The sequence below is a fragment of the Accipiter gentilis genome, chromosome Z (assembly GCF_929443795.1).
Source record: "Accipiter gentilis chromosome Z, bAccGen1.1, whole genome shotgun sequence".
NCBI lineage: Eukaryota > Metazoa > Chordata > Aves > Accipitriformes > Accipitridae > Astur > Astur gentilis.
The window spans coordinates 23,676,630-23,696,931 of record NC_064919.1 but is presented as its reverse complement, the minus strand read 5'-3'; the positions used below and the strand labels follow the sequence as shown (position 1 = coordinate 23,696,931).

The window sequence follows — 20,302 nt, the reverse complement described above, 5'->3', positions numbered from 1 at the left end:
ACTCAAGATCTGATTAAGTATCAAGGCTGCCAGGCAGTTATAAAAATCAAAATGCTTGATATTATTGACTGAAATAATTAAACAGGTTTTAAGGACCCTTTTGTCTCACTATTTAAAAAAAAAAAAAAAAAACAAAAAAACCCAAAACACAACACAAACCCAAAAAACAGAATTAAAATTGAATTCTCCACTACATAAAAGCACAGGAGCAAGGAATTCCATTACATCAAAAGTCAAGGAAGCAGTGCAGAAGACCAGCTTGAGTGAACAGGGAACTTCTTGTGGAGCTCAAGAGGAAAAAGGAATTGTACACTCTCTGGAAGCAAGATCAGGCTTCGCAGGAAGATTACAGAGCCATGGTTCATATATGCAGGGAGAAGACATGAAAGGCCAAAGCTCAATTAGAGCTAAAACTAGACAGTGCTGTGTCAGACAACAAGAAATGCTTTTTTAAGTACACTAATAGCAAGAAGACATCTAAGAAAACACTGGACTCATACTTTTTGAAGATGGTCATCTGACTAACAGGGATGAAGAAAAAGAGAAGGCATTCAATGCTTTTTTTGCCTCAGTCTTTTATAATATGGATACCTGGGGCTGACTGATCCCCAGAGTAGAAAGACCATGACTACAGGAGCAATGACTTTCCATTCATGGACACTGAAATTGGAAGGGACCATCTGTATCAGCTGAAAGTCCATGGAACCCAATGGGATTCATCCCAGGGTACTGAAGGAGCTAGCAGATGTTACAGCAGGATCCCCCTCTATCATCTACCAAGGTCTTGGGAGTCTGGGGAGGCCCCTGCTGACTGGAAGGTAGCCAGTGTTAGTCCAGTTTATAAGAAGGGCATGAGGGATGACACAGGAAACTGCAGACCTGGTAGTCTAACCCCAGTACCTGGAAAAAATTATGGAGAAGATCACACTGGATACTACTGAACGGCATTTAAAGAACAATGCAATCATCAGGCACAGTCAACATGGGTTCACAAAGGGGAAGTCCTGTATAACTAATCTGATATCTTTCTACAATAAGGTCACCCACCCAGTGGATGAAGGGAAAGCGGTGGATGTAGTTTTTCTGGATTTTAGTATGGCTTTTGATGCTGTCCCTCACAGCATCCTTCTGGACAAGCTCTCCATGTGTGGGATAAGCAGGTACCTGCTGTGCTGGGTGAAGAACGGGCTGGAGGGCAGAGCTCAAAGGGTTGCCATGAGTGGGGCTACATCTGGCTGGTGACTGGTCACCAGCAGTGCTCCTCAGGGCTCAATTCTAGGGCCGGTTCTGTCCAATACATTTGTCAATGACCTGGATGCAGCAGTTAAATGCACCATCAGCAAGTTTGCTGATGATAAACTGGGAGGTGCTGTTGACTCTCTCAAGGGACAAGAGGCCTTGCAGAGGGATCTCGATAGACTGGAGCATTGGACAATCATCATTGGCATGAAATTTAACAAGAACAAAAGCCAGATTCTGCACCTGGGATGGAGTAATGCCGGGCACAAGTATAACTTGGGAGAGGAGTGGCTGTGGAGCAGCCCTGCAGAAAGGGATCTGGGGTGCTGGTTGACAGCAGGCTCAGCACCAGCCAGCAGTGTGCCCTGGCAGCCAAGAGGGCAAACCACGTCCCGGGGTACATCAAACACAGGATAACCAGCTGGGCAAAAGAGGGGATTATCCTGCTTTATTTAGCATTGGTGCGGCCTCACCTTGAATACTGCGTGCAGTTTGGGGCCCTGCAATTTAAGAAGGATGTGAAGGTCCTTGAATGCATCCAGAGGAGGGCAGCAAAACTGGTGAAAGGACTGGAAGGCATGTCCTGTGGGGAGCGGCTGAGGACTTTGGGTTTGTCTAGTTTGGAGAAAAGGAGGCTGAGGGGCGACCCCATTGCTCTCTACTGCTTCCCAAGGAGGGAAAGTGGAGAGGGCGGTGCTGAGCTCTTCTCCCTGGGATCCAGTGACAGGACGCCTGGGAATGGCTCAAAGCTGTGCCAGGGGAGGTTCAGACTGGACATTAGGAAGTATTTCCTTACTAAGAGGGTACTCAAACACTGGAAGAGGCTTCCTAGAGAGGTGGTCGATGCCCCAAGCCTGTCAGTGTTTAAGAGGCAGTTGGACAACGCCTTCAATAACATGCTTTAACTTTTGGTCAGCCCTGAAGTGGTCAGGTAGTTGGACTAGGTGATCATTGTAGGTCCCTTCCAACTGAAATAGCCTATTCTATAAGGGATTTTGTATCTGCTTTCAAGTATGAAACAGAAACTTAAGCTTGCTATCTCAATGTTGTTTCACTTCACATTCCCTTCTTCCCTTGTCAAATTTCCCTTCTTCTCCATCTCCAGCTACGATTAAAAAATGAGATGTATATGAAAATTAAAGTTGGGCTAATTCAGCATGGGCTTTGTTTGCCTCTAGACTGTACCTCTTCCTCTCTCCACCTGTCAACCCTTTTGATTTACATATTTTGGAGCAGTAATCGTACACAACGGAAAATACAATCCATCACAACAGGCCCTTCATCTCAGCTGGGGCCTTTGAGACTGCCAGTATATTCTGAAGGAGCTGGATATTTTGTCAAGCACATGTATATGCCCACACAAACTATTCTTAATGCTTTCTTAGGTCTTTATCCTTAAATCCCACATTAATCCCTCTGCTTCTCTGGTTAGGATTCCCAAACCCAAGAAGAAAAAAATGCCTTCAACACACAACACACAGCCATCTATCTTGTAAGTCTTATAATTTGCCTGCAGGTTATTTCTCATTAGCATGACATTGCACAGCCTTTATTTAAAGGCACTCCAATTCTAACACCATGTGGGGAAATTTCTAGTAAGCACTAGTGCCACCTATTTGAAAACCCTCTTCACAGAAAATTAGAAAGTAAGCATTGGACACCACAGTTAAACAGTTAACTATTAGGCTTCAACTAGATGAAAATTTTGCTTAACTTCAAATATGAGCACTTCACTGGAGGAAGAGGAAAACGACTGCTTTTAAAATTATATAACTTAAGTCTACCTTGTTCTTTATAATATATTATACATACTACAGGTTCAGGCACAGTAACTTTTCAGCCTCCCACTAAATTAATATGTAAATTATTAATAGAAAACTCATGTAAAAATCCCCCCCCCCCAAAGATTTCTTAGATCATTAGCTCTGCAAATTCCAGTTAACTGCCTATCATCAGTTTCTGTTACTTTTTCAGCAAGTTTCCACATTCACAAACAAGACCTTCTTTTCTAAGGGTTCTCTGCCCATTTGGTCATAAGATTTGGCTTTGAAGTTTCCTGAAACTTCCTTATTTGTATTTTTTGGTAGGCTTTTTTTTTAATGCCAACAGGACAGCAATTCACAGTGCACTTTGCTGTTGTATTTGTAGTCCCTAACAAGACTATGGTGCATTAGGAAACAAAGCAGTAGTCTTGAAATCTTCAGCTCATGTTTGAGTTGTGTATTTGTATAGTCTACTGATCTAAAAGGCTTGTATTTATCTTCATACACTTTAATTTTTTTTCCGGTATCTGATCTCTAGAATGTGCAGTTCACTCTTACTAGAGTATTTAGCTAATGAAACTCAAATCAAAAACATGCCTGAGATCTGTCTTAAAAGCTGAACACTGTATAGAAATAAAACTAAAATGGAGGTAAAGCCTTTCCAGTAATACAGTCTTTCTGCCAAGAATACAGTTTATACTGTCTAAAATACAATAAATTCAAAAGCAAAACATTTTAAGTTAGTCCATGTGTATGTATGTAAGGAAAAAAGATTCGTACTTACTAAATACACTTCAGAAATAGAAAATTTGCTCCATTTTCATTTCAATTATAAGAACCTAATGTAGGTCTATACAAATAATTCTGACATCTTCTAGCTTTTACATATGTGACTTCATAGCACACCTTCTTTCTAACAAGACACAGTAAGAGGATATAAAGTTGAAGAAAAAACATAAAAGCAAAATTCAGAAATACCTGGTGAAACTGTAATGACTGTCCTCTAATGTCAATACCCGCTTGTCACCAGAAGCACCAGATACCTCAGATCCACAGTGTAGACCTCTATTCTGTGTTTTGCATCAGCAGATTATCAAGTAGTAACTTCTTTTTATCTTCTGTTGGCAAGCCAGCAAGACAAGAAAATGTTCACCAAATGCTTTTGCTAGTTTTGGTATGCAGAGGAAGTAGTATGTTGAGACTCATAGCCTGTTTAGATAAAGATTTTCAAATGGGCACTGGACATTTTGCCTTGGTTTCCCCACTAGTATCCCAGTCATCCCCTCCTCACTCTTTGTCTTCTAATCTTTCGCTTCGCAAAACTTTACATGTAAATTGGCCTGCTGCTTCTTCCTCAAACTAGTTTGTGGACCAACTTAAGATGAACTGACAGCATATTTCAAAGGCCTCTTTGTTGCTCTCAATTCCAGCAACCAGAACAGCAGTAAGGAGGAATGGCGCTTATTCAGGACAAAGTAAGTCTCAATCCAGGCTCAGCAGATACCAAAATTTAGCTGACACACTAATCAAATTCATACAAAAGATGTGTAAAAAGTTATTTTCAAAAGCTTATGACTCAAGTTTAACAGGTTTTTGCAATTAGAGCTATGAACATATTTTGTCCCCCCCCAAAGAGTATTTAAAGTGCAAGTTCCAAACATTAAAAAAAAAACCAAAACACAAAAAGTAACAGATTGTTTTATTGACAGACCGTGAACTTGCAAAATATTCCTTTCCCAAAACATTTCCAAATAGCAGCCAGTGATTTCACTATCATTACTAACAAGTAAGCTGAGGAAGACACCCCAACACAAAGTGGCACCTGAAATTATCTGTTAGATCAAGATTCACAAAGCCAAATCTAGTTCATACAATGGCAAGTGATTTTCAATCTTTAATACCTTGGGCAATATTTATCACTAATAGAGAGCCTTAAGTCTGCTATAGGTCTGGCCACACTATAGTCTCTACCAAGACCAACAAAATTTCCAATCGCAGGAACACAGATTTAACCAAATTTAGGTGGATTAAAAGTTTGGCAAATCTGGCATGCATAGTTTATCAATTATAATTCCCTTTGTGCTCATCACACATCACAGACCAGAAAACTGTCGATATCTAAATATTGAGGAGCAAGAGACCTTTAAATTCCTAAGACGGGATGGTGTCAAAAGCAGAAAAATACACAAGCTCACCAACGCACATACATTTTAAGTCTTCTTGCTATACTGGAGAAAGTCTAGTTAAAATGCAACTACTGCAGTCAATCCAGAACTAACGACTGGCTGGTTCCTCAGACCACCAGCACTTCTGCACCCAGTGATGAAGGCAAAACCAGATACATCTGGGTGTTGGCTGAGCCACCAGTTAATACAGCCATTTCAGGGTGTATTCAAGTCCACATGCTGTCCCTCACAGCATGAAACACTGGAATTGGCACCTATTTCCTACCTTCAAGTCAATATTTTTAAGGTATTTAAAAAGTAGTAACAGAGAAGGATATTAAAGGCAAATAAAAAAAAGGTATTAGTAATACCAAAGTTGTTACTATTGCTTCACAACTATAAACGTACATTTAGCTGGCTTTAACAATAGGATCAACGGCAACTATTCATATTACACATTGTAGATCCATCACCTTATAATGCTGCTCTTGACACTCTTTTATCAATTGCCACGCATGTATGCTATGACACATTAATACTAAAAAAATCCACATACATTAAGCTTGGCCATTGTCTGGGTAAACTCAGGTCCAATTCAACAGTTTGTATGTCATTAATTTACAATGGAGCTATGCAGACCATGTCAAAATATGCTTGACTCCAAGGAACTTCACTACTCTGTCCAACTGGGTGTCCTTAATTTAAAAAAAAAACAAACAAACATTTTTTAAATTCATATTACAATTACTGATTTAAGCTTAAACAGCTGTTACTGACAACATATCAGAAGTACTGTAATTTTTTAGCTACTTATATTGTAGCAGCCCTTAGAGTTAAAATAACCACAGTTATTTTAAGCCACGTATAAACCAATAAAGGAAGGCCATCACTAATTTTTAGTGGCTGCACCTCACTTAAGTTCAACTGGATGGTACAGGTACAGCACTGGGAAGGATACATTTTTAGAAAAACAAGTTTGAATAGACTGTAAGTGGGCAGGGTAGATAGACAGCTGAGAGCTGTCAACTTAAACCATAAACCTCAACTGTAAGGAATAACAAGATTACCAGCCATCTACCCCTAGCAAGTATCAAATGTTATATTCCAGGAGGAACTTGAAAAGAGAACATGGAGTGGCCTTAATATCTAATTCAAAGTCCATGTTCCACATATCAGTGTGGTGGTTCAAGCCTAGCTGGCAACTAAGCACCACACAGCTGCTCGCTCACTTCCCCCACCCAGTGGGATGGGGGAGAGAATAGGAAAAAAAGTAAAACTTGTGGGTTGAGATAAAGACAGTTTAACAGGATAGAAAGGAATAACAATAATAATTAGAATATGCAAAACCAGTGGTGCACAATGCAATTGCTCACCACCCACTGACTGATGGCAGGTTAGTTCCCCAGCAATCCGCACCCCACCCCCAGCCAACTCCAGCCAGTTCATATACTAGGCATGACATCACATGGTATGGAATATTTCTTTGGCCAGTTTGGGTCAGCTGCCCTGGCTGTGTCCCCTCCCAACTTCTTGTGCCCCTCCAGCCTTCTTGCTGGCTGGGCATCAGAAGCTGAAAAATCCTTGACTTAATATAAACACTACTTAGTAACAACTGAAAACATCAGTGTGTTATCAACATTCTTCTCATACTGAATCCAAGATACAACACTATACCAGCTACTAGAAAGAAAATTAACTCTATCCCAGCCAAAACAAGGACAGACAGGAACTGAACAGTTCAATAAGTGTGGCAAATCAACCATTATTTTGTGAATTCTGTCCATTTCAAAAACACTGTATTGTCTATAATGAAAGGAATGAACAGTGGCTGAACACAGTTCAGAAATTAATTGATTTTTTTTTAACATTATTTATTCAGTAACAAACTAAAAATCAACATTATATCTACTGCTGTATTGAAAAGGAAAAAGGCTGAAAATAAGTAAAAGTAATTTGAAAGTCATTCTCTTCAATAAGCAGTTTTCCAAGGGACACATGTGAAGATGTTGGTCAAATTAAAGTATTCTTTTAAAGGTGTGACTGATTATTTCAAAACGGGTTTTATTAAATTTTCTTAATCAATTTTTAATTCCAAAATTATCTGCAGGAATTTAATTACATATAGAAGATAGCTAATATTACAACAACATGAAAGGCTCATCGTTCTTGCCCAGAAAGAAAATTGGACTGGAAATGTTTTGGTAGTCACAATACTTCTCCACTAGAAAGTGAGTGCCACTATACTGTATTGCTAATACTGCTTACAAAACATTTCTATCTCTATAAAACTTTAGTATTCACATTACCTAATAACTTCCTTTAATTAAAAACAGCAACAAAGAAATGGAATAACCCCACCTCTAGTCCTTCCAAATCTTGCAAAAACAAATTAAGGAAAAAGGTATGGTCAGTTGACAACATAGCTTCATGGTTTATTCTTTTGTTACAGTCCTCCTTTAAAAGTGGTATGAACATTACACAAACACTTCACATATCACAGAACTAATTCTCTAACTATCCAGTGTTACCAAAAGCTTGGGAGTGGGAGGTGGGGTGGGGAGGGGGTGGTGGTGTTCAAATTCATAATGAGGCCATGTCTTTCTATGTCTTCTATGTCAGAACCAAATAATTCCCAAAATAGACTGGTAGCTCTTGACATGGGAATGAAAGAAAATGAAGCAATGACACAGAAAGTGACTTGACTTGACTTACAACCAATTAAGTACATCCACATCCTAATACAAAATGCTTGATCAAATTTCTGGGTAGTGAAACTTACATTAAAATTTAGTATCAATCTGATTTCATATCCAAGATCTTTAAACACAATACAAGGATTTAATTTAAATGACTGATCAGTATGTAAAATTAACAAGTATGTATTTTTGCAGCCTTACAGATGAAATCATCACTTTTATAAAGAGAAGTTGTTCATGTAACATGGATTTTTTTCTAACAGAACACTTGAAGTAATGAAATCTTCCAAGAGTTCTACTGATTTTTTTAAAAAAAAACTATTGCTACATACATACAAACATGGGCAGTGCACAAGAAAACTGTTATACATCCCTATCCTTACTAGGTATGACAAAGAAAAACTACAGGTATGTCTTCCATTTAAGAAGAAATTAAGTAAAAATTGCAAAGAACTGCTAATCTCAACAAATTATTTTAATCTAGTTTCCATAAGCTAACAGAATAAGTGCTCTCTTGCTCACCAAAGCACTTCACAAGAACTTGTATTATCAAGATTACCAATACAAAGCATGCTGATAATAATTAAATTTCAACAGAAACTCATTTAGTTGAAATTCAAGAATTTATTCCTTTAAACTGTATCTTCCTTATTTTATTTACAGACATTCCCACTGAAGTTCAGTTTCTACATAGCGTCACACACAAAATATCTACAAAATGCAGTGTGCTGTGCCATGTTAATACCGACCAAAAAAGGAAAACACAAACAAACAAAAGGACACAGAACACTTTTAGAGCAAGGTTTTTTTCACAGGTGGGGAAAAAGAAAGGGGGAAAAAAAAGGAGGGGGGGAGCTTTGTTTTGGTTTTTTTTCCCCCTTCTCTGCCCCCTCCCCAAATGAATCTTGGCAAGCAGACAAGACAAAAAACCTCAGAAGAGAACAAACCTGTCAGACTCCTTGATGTTTACTGCAAGAGAAAATTAATTATTTTTAACTCATACTAAACCACACTGATCATAGAGCAAATAGCATGAATCTCTCTAATCCCACTATTTCTGGGTCTGCTAAGTCTGTAAAAAGACTTTTTTTCCCTTACCAGCAGGTTTGAATGTTACACTTTCCAGTAGTCCACATAAATGACAATACTGAAATAGCACTAGCCCTTGATATAGTACTACTATATGTATAACCTTGATACTGTACCCACAGAGACTGTATGCTTCTACACTTTCCAAAATGAGGAAGCAAAGTCAACAAGCCTTGTCCTCCATATTATTTTACAAAGCTATTCTAATCAAATAATGTGCCAGTGGAATTTAAGAACAACAAGATTTTGAATCATAGCTTTATTCTGTATTTTCAAAATACCCGAGTCCTTTCAACTGCTACAGTAGCATGGAGAATCATAAACAACAAATCAGGGCTTGCGACCAAACATTCCTGTGCAGGTCTCAAGAGACACCTAAAGCAATGCCTAGGCCAGCAGTTCTTACGAAATTTTCTAACACTTAGAAGGAGAAAAAAATCGGTCTTTTGACTAGCAAACAAGTCTGCTAACTACAGAAGAGGGACAGAGTTAGTGAAGACCACTAGTAAAAACCAAGAATATCACCTTGAAGAGAAAGAGATGACGTACCAAGCAGCTGAGCAACAGAAAGACTTACATGGCGTGTTCAGAAAAAAACATCCGCCTTTCAAGCAGGTATTTTTGAAAAGAGTCCTTATGCCCCACACCATTACACTGAGACCATCCTGACTATCAGCACGTATTTTATCTATAATTTAACTTATATAATTGCAGAAAGGAAGGGAATGAATCTATTATTGCAGCAAGGCTGGTGGAGGAGGATAAATCATAACACAAATTAACAAAATGTGCACTGCAAATTTTCAAAATGCAGGATCTAAGTGTTCTGTCTGGAGTTACAACAGAAGTGCAAGATCCCTTTTAAGATGGTCTGCATGCAAAATACTTTTATTGGGGCAATTATATGAAATGTTTTATTTAAAATATAAAATCCAACAAACACAGCCCCAGGTATATCCCCAAGAGGGCTCAAATCTGCAATTTGAAGGCCCAAAGACTAATACCACTTGAATTACAAGAGTAAGCATTTCCCTCTCTATACACAGCAGCCAAACAAACACTGTGCACAGAAACACATCAGTGAAACACCGTATTTAAGAATCCAGACCTCTAGTCTGAACACAGTAAGGGAACACCACTCTAACAGATCACTGGCAGGCTTTGCAATGCAGTAGAAAAGAAAACTGCATGCAGCAAACACAGAACATCCTCGTCATCCAGCACAAAGGTAGGTCTGTGCTTCACCTGAGTTTCAGCTCTAGGGTTCTACCTCCTCCTGAAAAAATTCAGGTTTCTGCTACTTTATCATTATCCACACCATTCCTCCTTTTAAGAGAAGCATAAAAGCTTTAAGATATATGAGTGGAGGTTGTTTTGAAGAAAAAGAAAAAAAACCCAACCAAAAAAACAACAACTTGCCATTTGAGATATTATTATCTACCAGTGTAACTTAAGCTATACAGTGCACTTTAAATTCAGAACCATTGGCCATTTTTCCCAGTACAGCACTTACCTACCCCAAACATCTTGTTACCTCCTTCTTTACCACCATCTCCTGTAAGACAGTGCCAGACCTACAGTCTACCTCGGTGTAGCATCTTGTCTGACTCAGACTCTGAAGTCTTTATGAAAATCTTAATCATTTCCTAGTTGTACTTTTGTACTTCCACAACTGTCTGTCAAGAACCTCTATTCTGAATTTCCAGAGTCCAAAACACAGTTGCGGGATTCCACCTGTATTTTAGAAGCAGGATTTCATCACATGTTTTCACCTGCTCTTTTATATTCTGCCTCAGTTATCACCCAGACTTTTAGATACCTGTGAACTCAGCTATTTTCTCATCTCCAAGTATTTGGATTTTTCTGTGGAACTGCCAACACTTCTAAACATTTTCATATCTTTCTTAGCGCTAGAGGTTCCTGGGTTTTAAAATGTGAATAAAGTTCTGCCTTACAATATGCAAATCCAGTGGAAAAACACAGGGAATAGCTCAAGTAACTTTGCTCCCTCCCTCCCCGTCCCCCACACCATTTTTAAGAATAGTATCTGGAAAAGAAACTATAGTAATCTCACACAACAGCACCTCTACTGAAGTTACATAGTTTTTTCTTATAAGGAGAGTTGTAACTTTAGATGCAGCAAAATTTATAGTAGCTAAAGCTTTTACATCTTTCACAGAACAGCAGGCTTCTCCATACATGGCCCAGGAAGGGGCCTATCTAAAAGGAATTCAGATACAAGGATAGCAACAACTTCTACTACTCAAGAGCAGGGCACTCAGGTTTTCTGTATCTCCCTACTACAAGCGCAGGCACGCTGTCAACTGTTCAGTACACAGCAGGGAGGAGTAGAAATTGAAAATAATACACAGAGGCTCGGAGGTGGAACATGACAGTGTAGAATGAATCCTCTTGGAAATACTAATTTTGAAATTAATAGGTACTAAGCATTCTTGAAAACAAAGTTGAGAAGGTTAGTTGTTGAACCTCAGCCACTGCAGCACCTGTACTGTTGCAATACTTCAGGCTACCAGTTTTGCTCAGTTCTACTGCCTTTCCACAGCTGACTTTCACTTTCAGGGTTTATAGTACTTTCTTTCTCTCTTCCTTTACCTCACCAGAGCTTATTAAGTAACTTCAGAGATCAGGCTGCTGTAAGATGCTAAAAAGAAAAAGTATGCTCACATCATATCTGAGGGGATTTCCACGTACAAAACCATATTCCACATACTTGACCAATAGATATCCATTACATACATCCATTTGTACATATGGCAGTTCAATGCACAAAATTAATTTTAATGAGCTAAAACATATCCAATCCAACTTTTTTAAAAGTTTAATTTAAATAAGAATCAGTTATACCTTAAGAACCCTTGCCCATGTGCCTAGCTGCAAGTCATACAGAAACTAAAGGAAACAGAGAGAGGAAGGAATTAAGATAATAGAGAAACTGAGAGCACTGAGAAAATCCTCAGGAGTCCATGGCTGCCGCTCAGTCATTTAAACAAAGACAAAAAACACTAATGGACTAGTAAAGTGATCAATTACGACCAGTAAAGTAAAGCCTATTTCACCAACATAAAATGAGGGGGGAAAAGAGCCACAGAGTGTATCTTTTCCCCTGTTATATCAGATATTTAACAGCGCTGCTCTGTTCACACCTATCATATAAAGGGCTAGGTTTAAAACTAAAAAACAATACACACTTTATATTTAGCTTGTTATTCCAAGAATCCCGTCTAGAAAAATGACATTTTTATCCTATCACAAGTCCATGATGATTCATAAGCAACCTTAAATCCTTACAAAGGAAGATTTATTTTGCTCTGCCCACCTCTATGACAAATCTGTAGTTTAGCTTTCTCTACATTAAACCCACATATCTGCATGATTTCCTGAAAAAAGGCATATTTAACTGAAGAGTTTTTCCAAAGATTACTCTCATATTTGGCATTTACCAGTGTCACACAATAATCTACATACAAGGTATACTTCAACAGAAATAACTGTAAGGTATAGTATACTGTTACAAATGTAATTCGCCTGAAACAGGCAGTGGAAGTATTATGCTACAAAAAGGTTTATTAGCAGATTAGTAATATATGTATTAAAAATAAGCTGCTGAAACACAATCCTAGCTCAGTGAGCTAAAAATTAACTGTAACCTGCAATAATTGGTATGCTTTTCAGGCAAATATCACACCCACATACAAGTTTGAGATGTAATAAAGAACCCAGTGGTTAAACCAAGAGGTCCACATAATTATGATCACAGCAAAAGCAACATAAATCTTTGCTTTGAATGATAACACCAGGGTAACTGTAAACAGGGGCAAAAAGATGTCCTTTGTGATCTGTGCACCACTGGAAGTCCTTCTGTTGGAATCACAGTCACCTGCAGCTTCAATCTTTTAATCCTAATATAAGTTTTTGTTTACTAACACTGAAAAAAGGTCCAAAATTATTCAATAATTTGGAGTGAGAGGCGGGTGAAGAGCAAAGTAGTTATTACTTTCCAATGTAGAAAACAATTCTTCTCCTTTATATATCTTTCCTTCTACTAGCCTTATGAGCACAGGTCAGTTTTATGTATAACATATTTGGTTTGTTAAGAAACAGTAAGACAAGAATATACACTTATATATTTGAATACGTTGCTACACCAACCTACTACAAAGAGGCATTCTCAGCAAGTTTATTAGCTTTTTGCACATGCATAAATATGATATTTGATATGACTAAGTCTTTTTAAGCATTAGAGGTTTAAGATTAAAATGCATCACTTTAGAATGAAATTATACAACCCATGTTAACAAAGAAGAACGTTGGAAAAAAAAAAACCAATAAAAACATAGCTAAATACACTTTATCTCTTACTCATCCACTTGATGAGACTAAAAGTATTTTTGGATACAAAAGACAGGTAAATGAGTAAATTTACCCCTATTTACCAGAAGGAAAGTGAAAAAAATGGCTTACCTTTAACACTTTTTCTGTTAACATCAGCTCCTTTTTCAAGTAAATACTGAGCAATTTCTTTGTGGCCTTTGTAACATGAGATCATCAAGCACGTATGCCCATGACGGTTCGATACTTCCAGGTCTGCTTTGTGCTCCACAAGGTATTTTACTATTTCCAGGTGACCATCAAAACAGGCAGCTCTAAGCGGTGTTGAATTTGTCAGAGTTGTATTGTTGACAGAGGCACCATGATCTAACAGACACTGAACCACCTTTAAGTGGCCAGCCGCTGATGCTGCCCATAATGGTGGAGCCCCCTCAATGGTCTCACCATCAAAATTCACCGAACCACCAACTTCTATCGACGCAGAGCAATGGTCCAACAAGTATTCCACCATGTCAAGGTGACCATAACGGGCTGCCATCAGAAGTGGCGTGGCACCATTGGTTTTCTCCGACACGAGTAGGGCTACCTCTTCTCTTGTTTTGCTTGCCAGTAACTTGGAAAGGAGCCGCAGCTTGCCATCACGAGCTGCATTGAACACTGCTGTCTTTAGATCCATTTAGTCTGCACCTCTCTGCTTCTTGAAGGATACACACCTGCCTCTTTCAGAGTCAAAAGCTTACTGGAAACACACAGCCCAAACAGAATGTCCCCAGCTTCTTCTCAGGTCAGTTTCATCTAGATGGGACAACATGGAGACTCTGAGCGGAGTCCTGACAAAGCACAAGCTGTGCTTGCTGTAAGTCTGCAAGAGAAAGAGTTCTGGATGTTTTCACCTCCCGACGTCCAGCTGCCTGGACCTTCCCGGGCTACAAGGTGGCCCCTGAGGAAAGCTGTTGGGGGGGGGGGGGGGGGGGGGGGGGAAGGGGTTGATCCTACCAGCGTGTTATCCACACCAGCCGCAGAAAAATCCTTTTCTCCCTCCCAGCGTTACGAACCGTACCCCCGACCTGTTCCGAGGCGTAGCCTCGGGGAAGAGCCGCCCGCTCCCCCAAGGAGCCCCGCAGACACGCACTCCACGGCGGCAAGGCAGGCGGGGAAGGCGACGCACTCTGGCCGAGTCTCGGGCGGCAGGAAGAGCCCGAGCCTGCCTTTTCCCTCACGACCACCCTCAGTCCGCCCAGAGGCCCGCCGCCCCTCCTCAAAGCGAGCCCCCTCCCCCACCCTCCCCCCCTCCCTCCCCTCAGGGCCCCAAACCCGCTGCCGGCTGCCTCACAGCCCGCCCCGGCCTCCCCGCCCGCCCGAAGCCGGCCACAAAGGACCACCGGGCTGCGAGTTACCTTCACGGGACGCTATCGGCCCCCGCCCGCCGCAGCCGGCCTCACAGGGAAGCGCCCGCCGCCGCCGCCGTCCCCCGCGCCTCGTCCAGCTCCTCCATGACAGCCGGCCCCCGCCACCCAAAACCAGCCCTGCGCCCGGGGCACGGCACAGCCTCCTGGGCGCGGCCGGGACCAATCATAAAAGGGCGCGGGCGCCCGCCAGCCACTCGCAGACGGGCTGGGGGCGGGACTACGCCGCCGCTCAAAGGCGGCAGCGAGGGCGGTAGCTGGGCGCTAGGAGGCGCGCGAAGGTCCGCGCGTGCGGGGGCAGCGCAGCCCCGCGGGGCAAAGGAGGGGTACGCCTCATCGATTGATAAATTTGGGGTGAAACGTCCGATTTTTGCAGCGCAGAGGATGCTCTGGCTCTGAGCGACGTCGCTGTTTGGCGTCAGATTTGCTCTTTCTGTCGTCGCACGTGGCTTGCTACGGGCTTAGCACATAACGTTTTGTTGATACTTGTAATAATAAAAAGGGAGAAAGATCCTAAAAAAGCTGCACCCGAGCAAGGGAATGTAAATTCTGCCACAACCAAGTATGTTATCTGCAAGCCTCAGAACGGAGGGACACCATATGCACAAACAAACTTGGAGAAGAACCATGGACATTAATGGGTGGTAATTTGGACATCAATTTGCAATGAAATCTAGTAGCCTCCCCCCGCCCCCCACCCCCCCCCCCCCCCCCCCAAAAAAAAGAAACCCAATCAAAAAAAAGATAAAACAGTTCAATTTGCAATTTTATGTACAGAAGCAATATTTCACTGCCTGGGTTGCTGTTTGTCCCCAGCAAGATGGTACACAGGCTGCTGATTGTTTTGTCTGCAAACCTCAGAACCAGAAAGACGAAAACAAAATGATGGGGAACAGTTCTGTGCTGGAGGGAACATGGAGATGATAACCTGGAGTTTTCAGGGCAGGCTGTATGCAGCACTGACGGACCTGCAAACTACAGGGCTCCACGGTCACTTGTAAAGTAACAGTTGCAGCAGTACTTCTACAGGTATAAAACACCAGCATGTCCCCACTCCCTCCCGGCTCTGAATTAGGCCAAGTTCCCAGGACAGGGTCCATGGGAGGAAAATTGGGCAGGCAGGCCAGCGGGGAATGGGAATGGCTTCTGCAGAGACGTCCCGCCTGGACCATGGCAGAAGGTGAACCCTGGCATGCAGCTGCGAGGCACACCGATGGGGAGTTTAGATACAGCCTGTTGGACCACCAGGCTTCTTCTTTAAATAAAAATCTCTGTTTCCTGTGGCAAATAATAGATCTGCCTTGATATTTCAGAAATCTACCTTAGAGTCAGTCACTAGGTGTAGGCATTTATGAATTAAGCAGAGAAATAAATTATTAAAGAATATTTTATAGGAGTTATACTTCCCCAAGTGCCCTGCTGCCATCCTTCTCTTTCATACCTCGATATACATACATCTTCAACAATTATTTAATCGTATTTATATTTTATGAAGGCCATTCTCAGGACATGAGTGGACTTAATGAGGTCTGCTAATGATGCTGCATCCTGACCACTCTTGTACATGTTTCACACTTCCATGCTGCCCTGCAGAGGCAGCACTTGCTTGGCAGTACCTGGCTCCAGAGGGGCACTGAGACCCACAGGTCTGGGTATGGCCCCAGCCAGCACTTCTCCACTGCAGTTACTTTCTGACTCCCAGAATGGATCTAAGCCCTGCTTCCCAGAGGTAAAAAACAAATGTTTTGACCCAGTGTACCTGAAGCACCATGAAAACCAAAAGATACTGATTCCTTCTTTAAGTTTTCAACTTTAATCATTTGTAGCCAGTCAATCTGGCTTGGGGACATGGTGCCAGGGACAATTTCATCTGGCTTACCTCCCCCTCTCTTGTGGCCACATGCTGGTGTAGGAATAACGGCCCCATACCCACAGCGAAGAGGGGTATTATTGTAAGACTGGGATTTTTGGTGGTGCCCCACATGCAGCCCATACCATTGAAAAGACCGGTTAGCCTTGATGCTTTATTGGTTTTGCAGTTTCCTTCCCCAAAATACACTGTCTGTTTTTGAAATCTGTGAGTGAAGAATGGTGTTAAATGGAATAATAACGTGTGTTGTGATGCCTTAGTTCTCACCTCAGGGTGTTCTTGTCCTCACAGCTACTCACAGGAGACAGCAGAAGTGATTTCTCGCATACATGAGGGACTAATGCAGTACCTACCTTGCAGACACCTGTTGTTTGGTGTGGAGTGGTCCTCCCCTCCGTGCTTGGGTCATGCCTCTGTGGTACTGTGTCTCACAGACCAGTGTTTTATTGTTGCACCCTCTAGGTTGAAGAAGAGATGTTTATTTTGTGTACAAATGGTAATACCATAAGGAAAAACTCACATGTCACCAGGCAATGCTTGATGGAGTGCTTGATCTGAATCAGCAGGAGGGTTTTCAGGAGTGCCATTGATATTTTGGGACCCAAATTCTGTTTTCAGCAAGAGATCCAGTTGTAAAGTGCTGTATTGTTTAGTTTCAAGCCTTCAGTTCTTTATCCCTATGTTCCAAAGGGCAAAAGAGGATGGTGCAGAGCTTTTTTCTCGAGGCAGGCTATGCACAGCAATACAACAAAAAGAAACCTCAACCATACCTCAGTTGTTAGTTTTGGCACTAGAAGCAATATATCTACACTAACACGACCTCGAATTTTTTATCCTACTTTTCATCATGCACCAGGCAGTATCCCCAGCATGACTATACTTCTGTAGGCCCTGAGCTAACTCAGAAAACTCTGTGTTGCATTTTGCGAGGTGGGCATGCACTCCAGCTGCTCTTCGTAGTATATGTAGCATGTGTTCTACCTAAGCTGGCGCACAGTCCCTTACCCAGAGCTGGTTGAGAGTTAGATCAGGAAGGGAATAGAGCATATAAAATCAGAAAGGCTTCCAGGAGTGGGAGCTGGAGCAGGCAGAGAGCTGAGCAGAGAGATGCCTAAAGCATCTGTGAGCAAATGCCAGCATGTGAGCTGAGGTCAAATTATTCAGTAAACTGAAATACCTGTTGAAGCACAGCATGAATCCTAGGTCTTCCTTGACGCGCCCTGGCCACCAGGAGAGGAGATGGTGATGGAAAACTCTTGTCATCTACTATCAACTTACCTTAGTAAAGCCCCTTCCTGGCTCCTGATGCTTGCCCACACCTCTGGCAGCCCCAGTAGTGGCACAGATGCCGGCAGTGATGCTCATGCTGTCACTGTCACTTGCGCTTACCCATGAATATTTATGCATTTTCATACAAGGCAGAATAGCTTCGCAAGGACTGACAGAGACACCCACCCTGGAAATGTCTGTGCCCAGGGGCTGTGACACCCTCTGCAGCAGTGGGAGACCCCTGCACCATGTGAGCTGGCCAGGGGATGCAAACCTGTGCCCCTGGGCTGGGGGGGGGGCTCGAGGCACCGGCAGCACCCCTGCACCCTGCCTGAGCCCGAGCAACGTCTGCATGTGCTGCATCACAAAACATTCCTCCCTCCCTCAGGACAGCAAGCACCACAGGCCTTGGACACGCACTCGGGTTGGGGAGATTGCATGCATGAGGTAGTTGCATATTTAGGCTAAGTCTCCTAAAATGCGATTGCTCACTTTAAGTGACATTAGTGATCCAGATGTTCACCCTCTAGTCTAAAACCCCAGCCCTTCATATGCAAGTCCACTGTGGGCAAGCGAGACAACAAAGTTTCTTCTTTAACTGGCAACTCTTGTTTGTATTGTCCTGTCAACAAAACTCTGGGAGCTGAATTCATTACTTGTTGCATAAGCGGACAAACTTGGTGCAGGCTGGTGTTAAATTTGTAAGAGAGGTTACAAGCTAGCTGGAGATGGGAGTCTGCAGGAACTGAAAATTTTGGCAGGTTTGCTGAACCCCTGCAAGCTGTGAGCTTTCTTTGTCCTTTGGCATTTAACTCACAGCTAAGAGCAGAAACCCACTGCAGCCCATGTGTGGACACAGACCAAGACAGAGAAGTCAGGTCCTGGGAAGTACCTCATTTCTCAAGAGGAAATAAGTGTCTCTGCCTATTCAGCCTGGAGTGTAAGGATGACATTTTGTTTCCAGTGAAGTCAGCTGAGCCAGGGTTTTACCCCCAGTATTCATAATGATCTTTGGCTCACTAATTTTCTCTAGTTGTGCTACAAAAACAGGGAAATAAGAAGAAAATGGTAATCAGTGTGTTTACAATTCGTGAAAAACTTGTACAAATTATACTGATTTTATAAGCTGTTAAATTATGCATTCGTACGTGTGTGTGTATGTATGTACGTGTATATAATGGCAATAGTTTGTAGATTATCTTCCCTAAAATACACATAATGGTTTAGTAATGGAAGTATACTACAGGAGACAGGTACTATTCCACATGATACGGGTATTTCTAAAAGGTGCAAATAAGAGAACTTTACAAATATCCTCATAAAGGGAGTTCAGGGGTTTTAAACAGTCTATCTACATCTTTCCTCACTGTTTTGGTATTTGATATGCAAGCTGCAAAATTTCCTTTCCTCTCTCTCCACCACCCCTGATGTTAATTCAAGAGGTTGAAAGTACATTGACAGAGGTTGCAATTTTCAGAAATTCAAACATTTATATTGTTAAAATCAGTGGCAGTTGTGCACCTAGCTTTTAGGTCAGTATTTGCCAAGCTTGTGAAAGCTGAAATTCCCTCCAAGAAGACTGTTGTGGTTTAACCCCAGCCAGCAGCTAAGCACCACGCAGCCGCTCACTCACTCCCCCCCACCCAGTGGGATGGGGGAGAAAATCGGGAAAAGAAGTAAAACTCGTGGGTTGAGATAAGAACGGTTTAATAGAACAGAAAATAAGAAACTAATAATGATAATGATAACACTAATAAAATGGCAACAGTAGTAATAAAAGGATTGGAATGTACAAATGATGCTCAGGGCAATTGCTCACCACCCGTCGACCGACACCCCACCAGTCCCCGAGCGGCCATTCCCTGCCCCCACTCCCCAGTTCCTATAGTAGATGGGACGTCCCGTGGTATGGAATACACCGTTGGCCAGTTTGGGTCAGCTGCCCTGGCTGTGTCCTGTGCCAAATTCTTGTGCCCTGGCTGGGCATGAGAAGCTGAAAAATCCTTGACCTGAGTCTAAACACTACTGAGCAACAACTGCAAACATCAGTGTTATCAACATTCTTCGCATGCTGAACTCAAAACACAGCACTGTACCAGCTACTAGGAAGACAGTTAACTCTATCCCAGCTGAAACCAAACTTTCTTCCTCTCCTGACAATCCCTAGCATGCATTGTAAAAGACCTGCATGTCTGAATTCATACATCCAAAGGCATTCCTGCTAGCCGGTGCATGGCCATACATTGCCTCTTCAGTAACAGTAGCCTGGCATTTTGGGAGAGGCTGCCCTAGGCTGCACAACAGATCGTGAGCAATAAAACTTGTAAATTTAACATGGCAGAATTTAAATGTAACAAAAGCAACTGCCAGAGTAAAATTCTCCGGCAAAGCAACATTTGGAACTTACAAAATAATCTCAGATTCATCAGTAGAGATGTTTTAAGTCAAGAGTTGG

The 20,302-nt window shown here is 41.9% G+C and overlaps 1 protein-coding gene across 3 annotated transcripts in view; it reads right to left on the bottom strand.

The window, feature by feature from the left end:
* Positions 1-14,813, bottom strand: part of FEM1C (fem-1 homolog C) — a 34,817-nt gene extending 20,004 nt beyond the window's left edge. For 2 of the 3 annotated variants that reach the window (XR_007505048.1, XM_049794848.1), the window contains exons 1-2: positions 14,299-14,458; positions 13,435-14,164 (exon numbers count right to left, since the gene is read on the bottom strand). Coding sequence is in view for 2 of the 3 variants with exons in the window: in XM_049794848.1 (XP_049650805.1) it covers positions 13,435-13,978 (544 nt within the window). In the remaining variant the exon portion in view is untranslated. Of the gene's footprint in view, positions 1-13,434; positions 14,165-14,298; positions 14,459-14,699 lie in introns of those variants that run through there. The other variant, XM_049794850.1, reaches the window with a different exon arrangement.
* Between the last annotated feature and the right edge of the window lie 5,489 nt (positions 14,814-20,302).